At 43.5% G+C, this 6,000-nt stretch overlaps 1 protein-coding gene across 2 annotated transcripts in view; it reads right to left on the reverse strand.

Moving 5' to 3' along the window:
• DCBLD2 (discoidin, CUB and LCCL domain containing 2) overlaps positions 1–4,375 on the reverse strand; it is an 80,314-nt gene extending 75,939 nt beyond the window's left edge. The window contains exon 1 of one of the 2 annotated variants that reach the window (XM_034657223.1): positions 3,708–4,375. In XM_034657223.1, the coding sequence (XP_034513114.1) occupies positions 3,708–3,915 (208 nt within the window). In that variant the 5' untranslated portion in view covers positions 3,916–4,375. The remainder of the gene's footprint in view (positions 1–3,707) is intronic. The other variant, XM_002925508.4, reaches the window with a different exon arrangement.
• Between the last annotated feature and the right edge of the window lie 1,625 nt (positions 4,376–6,000).

A 6,000-nucleotide genomic window follows, 5' to 3' on the forward strand; every position in this document is an offset into this window, starting at 1 on the left:
TTGTTGAAAAACTATTTACTTGCATCACAACCATATAAAGACATTACTTGACAGAAAACAATTTTTTCCCCACATGGTAGTTCTGACATCATTGTGAAATTGATTAAGAATGAACTTGACTTGTTTCATAGATTAGCAAATAAAAATCAATACCTTCACAAATATTTCATATTAATAGGCATAAACAAGTCAGTCTTAATAAATTGTAAAAATTAATTCCCTGATATTTTACCACATTCAAATAATCATCTAACCCAGAAGGTAGCCAAGCCCTCCCGGACATGAACTAGGAAGCTGAGCTCCTGAGGGGACACAAATTTCTAGTCAAAATGTAAATCAGGGACACAGAACCATTCATAGTACACTCTCAACTTCCTATTAAATACATTTATTACAGTAGCAAATATGTAATCAGCATGATAAATTTCACCAACTTAAGTTTTTCAGACGTTACAGAAACAATGCTTTCAACAATAAAAATATTTTGAAGATGAACTCAACATCAAACTTAGAACTTAAAAATACAAAAATATAAGCTTTATCTAAAACACCAGCATAGCACAATTAAATGTGAAGAAATACAATCTATTTATAAGTAAACAAAATAATATTGGTTAAAATACATCCCTGCTATGAAAGGCTGACAAATTTCCAAACCAATGATAAAATTTTATTCTGAGCCAAATGACAAGAAAAATCACTCTGTCAGCAGAAAATCTGCTCGGGAATAGCTATGTATATAGCATTACAGCTGACCCGTGAACAACGCAGGGGTTAAGGGTGCTGACTTCCCCGTGCATAGTTAAAAATCCATCTATAACATGAGACTCCCCCAAAACTTTACTAGTAGCTTACTGTCGACCAGAAGCCTGACCAGTCTTACAGATAACATAAACAGTCAATTAACGCGTATTCTGTACATTACTGGTATTATATACTGTATTCTTTTAATAATATCTTTTTCAATGTTTTTAAAATATTTCTAGGCTATGCAGTTCCTCTGTGAATTTTTTCAAATCGTTGTAAATCTCTGAAAAAAATTCTAATATATTTATTGGGGGAAAAAATCAGCACATACAAATGGATCTGCACAGTTCAAACCTGTGTTGATCGAGGGTCAACCGTAACTGGAATAAGAGTAACATCTTCTACTTCAAAATGATGTCTGAAAGATTTTTAAACATTCTGAAGCACGGTTCTCCTTCAAAATATACATTAAGCACATTTCTACCTAGACTGGCTAAAGAAAGAAAAATCTAAGTATCACAAAACATTTTTTCACTGCTTATATTTTGACTGTATGTTAACTGCAAAAAATCTGGAAAAGCATACAGAAATTACCCACAACTCTACCGCCAAAAGACTACTACTATTTTATTATTTCTTTTCAGTCTTCTTCCTAAGATTTCTTAGAGTAAAAACTCCAGTTTGTCACTTAACACAACAATATGTAGACATTCCCATTATTAAAAATTCTATAGGTGTTTTAAAACACTGCTTCCCATTTTGAAATTAGACTTCTTTTCAGCTTATGTGAGGGAATACCGGTGGAACCCGAAGCAGGTCTGTTGGATTAGTTAAGACTGGCTTAAATGCTCTTCTACCACAAACCGCATCAGGGTCCCTTGAGTAAAAAATGTACTTTTTAAAAATTAGGGAATTGAAATTTCACACAATTCCTGAGTTTCCAATGATATATACCTAACTCGTTCTTCATCAACTTCAAAAACTCAAAATAATGATAAGCACCTATAGCTATATTACGCTTTTCCATTTACAGCACTCCTATGTACTATCATTTCATTTTTGTTAGGCTACGAAATAGGTATGTATTCTCATATCACTGATGTAGAAAACTGAGGTACAAAGAAATTACCCAATTTTACCCAATCACAAAATTTACTCAATCAACTTAAAAGAACTAGAGATCAGAGGTCTTTTAAATTACCACCATCATTCTATTTGTGTTAATCTACACTGTTTATATAAGACATCACCGGGAAAGAGAACCATTATTTGTTAAAATGCTGTGCTAAAAACTGAAATTACACCTTGAAAGAAAATAAGGTAATGTTGCATTAGTTAATTAGGCCAGGTTCGAGAAATTCTGAATATTAAGGCAACTGCCTCATGTGGGGAGACATACAACTGATTCTATACTCTTCAAAGATTTAAAAAAAAAAAAAAACATGATATAAACACTCAGTCTAGAAATAAGCAAAACAGAGTATTCTGCTTATGCAGTTACATTCCTTTCTGTATCAAGGTACCTTATTTTTTTGTGTCTCAGCTCTCTTATGTTTGAAACGGGATAAAACTATCTCAGCTGGGTGTGGTGAGGATTAACTGACTTAATACAATGTGTATCACTTAGAACTGTGCCTGCCACAAAGTAAGTCCCAATTAGTGCTGGCCGTATGTAAGCCTTCTTGTTGTTTTTTGTTTCTCCTACTAGAAGGAAAATACAAGCATACACTCTAAAACTTCAGTGGGGGAAAGGATTTCACACTTTATTAAGTGCTGATGTTTAAGAATTTATTTAAGAAGATGATCTAACTAAAAACCTAAATGCTGAGCATCTAAAGTTACACTATGTGAAATGTGCCTAGAGCTAAAAGAGGTCAGTTTACCAAATATATTTTTCTTTATTGTTAGATTATACTTCCAAATGCCTGTCAAAGTTTCAGCATCTTCATGATGACAGGCTTATAGCCATGATTCCACACTTTACTGAAATCCATATGAGAGCAACATTTCAGCTGGACTTAAACATGGAGATCAACTTAAAATAAAAATCTTCCCAGCAATAAGTAACAATCCAACCCATATCTTTCTCACTGCAATAAAGAAGGAAATGCAATGGAAAAATGTGTTCAATAACTGATGCCAAACTGATTCAAAAATTGTGGTTCAATGCCTGAAAATAGTACTAAAGGGCGGAGGAGAAATCAGCCCTGCATTCTCTTTCCATTATGATGATTACTCAAGAAACAATTCTGCTCAATTCTGAAATAGGTATTTCAAGGACTGTGGATGGAAAAAAGTTTTGTCACTTTCTGGAAGGGCTTACCCTTTTAACTCGGAATGCTCCATCTGGGAACACAGCATGTTGCTTTGGGTCAGACTGTCTGACCCAGGCAATCCAGACCACCAACAGGAATAATATAGTAAGGCATCATAAAGGGCATGTCCTGAATCCAAGACTCAAAGCTAACCAGAATCAATGTCATTCCGTTTTGAACCCGAGCACTTTCACAAAAGACGATAATTATCGCCACTTGCCTTTAATTGGTTTAAGATGCTATTAATTATCTTGCCTTTCTACTCTGGCCATCAGTGTAGCCTAACTTTAGGGGTCACACCTCCCAAACTTCTCTTTTTTCCTCCCAAAGATTTTCCCCAGAAGAATCCAATACCAAAAAGGAGGCCTTCATAGCAGGCTCTCGCTTCTCTCTTTTCAGACAAACCAAAGGCTTGTCAAAAAGTAAAGCCGCGCCAACTTGGGGGACAACAGGCAGAGCCCACCTTTGCAACTCAACCCAGCGAGTGCAGGGCCAGGTCTGGCCAGGCACCGAGGCGCACCGCACCTCCCCCGCACATCTGCAGATTCGGGTCACATCCCGGAGACCCGGCATCCCCGAGGCTCCCCCTGTGCCCCCGCCGCCCCAGGGACTCCGCGCGCCGCGCACACCCCAGGGACCACTCACCTTGCTGGGCTCCGGCGTCCTCTAGCAGCAGGACCAGGATAAGTAGGAGCAGGAGGAACATAGGCATGGGGAAGGAGGAGGAGGAGTTGGAGCGGGGAGGGAGAGGACGGGAGAGGGGGAGCACGGCCTGGGCGGGGGCGGCGGCCGCGGCCCGGACTCGAAGACCGTGAGGGCTGAGCCCGGCTCTCACCATCGCCCGGCTCCCCATCGCGGCGGCCGGCAGTCAGCCTGCATAGTGCGAGCGCCCCGGGCGAGGAGGCGGCGGCTCCGGCGGGAGAGCTCGGCAGCGCGCGCTACGCCCCGCGCCAGGACCCTCTCTGCCCCTTGGTCCGCTTTCGCCTCCTCGGCTTTAGTTCCTTTCCTCCGCTCCCTGTCCCGAGACCCCAGACCAGAGCGCAGGGAAAGGGAGGGAAGGAAGTGGGGTACTCGAACCGCGGAAGGCGGCTGCGGAGGAGCTTGGGGGACGCGCCTACCACACCGCGTTCCTCAACACGACCCCGGCTCGCAGCACACGCCCGGGGCTCCGGCTAGCTGGCAGGGAGGCCAGCACCCTGCTCCCTCGCGCTCCCTCCGGCGCGCACTGACCACGCCTCCTCGGCCCTTCACGGCCAATCCGCAGTTGGCTCCGGTCCGTCTCCTTCAGCGCCTTCCAATCAACACGCTCTCTCGTAGGTCGGCCCGTTAGCTCCCCGGCCCACTCCTTGAGCTCAACCGCCCCTCATCTCTCTCCTCCAATCCCCTGCAGCCTTAGGAAAGCGTCCCACCCGCCTCTCCCAATCCGCGTTCCGCCCCCAAGCTCGGGCCCCCGGCAGCCCCTCCCGGCCCGCGCGCCTGTTATTGTTGGGACCTCAGCCCAAGCAGATCTCGCTGAGGCGGCCGCTTGCTCTGGTCAATGACTTCCGGGACTTCCCCCATCCCGCGCTCCTTGCTCCTCAGGCCCAGATTGTTCATTGCTCCTCCCCTGCCGCACATCAGGCCACTGGAAGGGGTGGGAAACCAGGATCCTCGATGGTTTTAGCTGGGAGCTGAGGCTACGAAACCTTTTACAAAAAAGGCAGAGCGTGTTTTTTTTTTTTTTTAATTAAAACTACAGCCAGTTGTTACAGCAACTCCGAGTTAAAATAAAAAAATATAGTGTTCAATTTTTAAAAATATGTATTTCTTGTTTCCTATGCCTTTTACTATATTTACTCTCTTGGCGGAACAAAAAAAAGCATATAACAAGATCCATGCCCCCAAAGCAATTTAAACCTAACATCCTAACATTCATTCAGCCATTCTACCAAGAGTTGTTGACCACCTACTATCTGTTTGCAAACCTTATGCTGAGACTTGGTGGATTTACAGCCATAATACCGAAATCTTTCCAGCATCTAGTGTTGGTACAGCATCTAGGCTGGCTCACAGGTGCCATGGTCAATCTGTCAATCGTGTTGAGGGACCTCAATGGGGTTAACTACTGCTGGTTTAATAGGAGGAACTGAAAACTAGTCTGGAAAAGTTGATGGGGCAAGATCTAAGACAGGCTAAGGAGTCGGGATTTTATTTTTATAACACTGAGAAACAGCTGAAGAGTTCTAAGAAAGAGTGGCATTATCAAAATTTTTTTTAAAGATTTTATTTATTCATTTGAGAGAGAGAGACAGCCAGCGAGAGAGGGAACACAAACAGGGGGAGTGGGAGAGGAACAAGCAGGCTGACATTATCAAATTTTTATTTCGGAAAGCTCAGCCAGGCAGGAGGGTGAGGAACAGATTGGAGAGAAAGCAAGACTGGAATCCTGGAAGAGCTCACCTGAAGCCTAGTCCAGTGACTTGTGCAGTTAAAGGCAGTGACCATGAACCCGAACTGCAGGGGCAGTGGGCTTGGACAGGGAAGACTGACATGAAGGATATTTGTGAATGCAGTGACTGGTTAGATGTGGGGAATAAAGAAGAGTCAAGGAAGATGCTCAGGTTTCTGGTAGAAAGCACTGCCTTTCACACAGCAAGGGAAGATGCTAAGGGGAACTGGTCTGGTTGGATGTGGAAGTAGGAGATAAGATCATGAGTTCAGTATTGGCCATGTCAAACATGCGCTAACATGGCAAGCACTCAGTCACATCCCAAGACTTATAGTCTCTCTGAGACAGCCCATCTTGTTTGCTGGACAAGCCCTTTCGTAGGGCACTGAATGGTGACTTTAAGGCCACAGAAGCGGAGACAGAGCAAGGTATTGTGCATCTCAGGCCAGCATTCTGTTGACTACATAGAACTGCGTCCGAGGCAGAGGATCCATCTGTGAACCCTCAGCG

The sequence above is a fragment of the Ailuropoda melanoleuca genome, chromosome 1 (assembly GCF_002007445.2).
Source record: "Ailuropoda melanoleuca isolate Jingjing chromosome 1, ASM200744v2, whole genome shotgun sequence".
NCBI classification, from domain to species: Eukaryota; Metazoa; Chordata; class Mammalia; order Carnivora; family Ursidae; genus Ailuropoda; species Ailuropoda melanoleuca.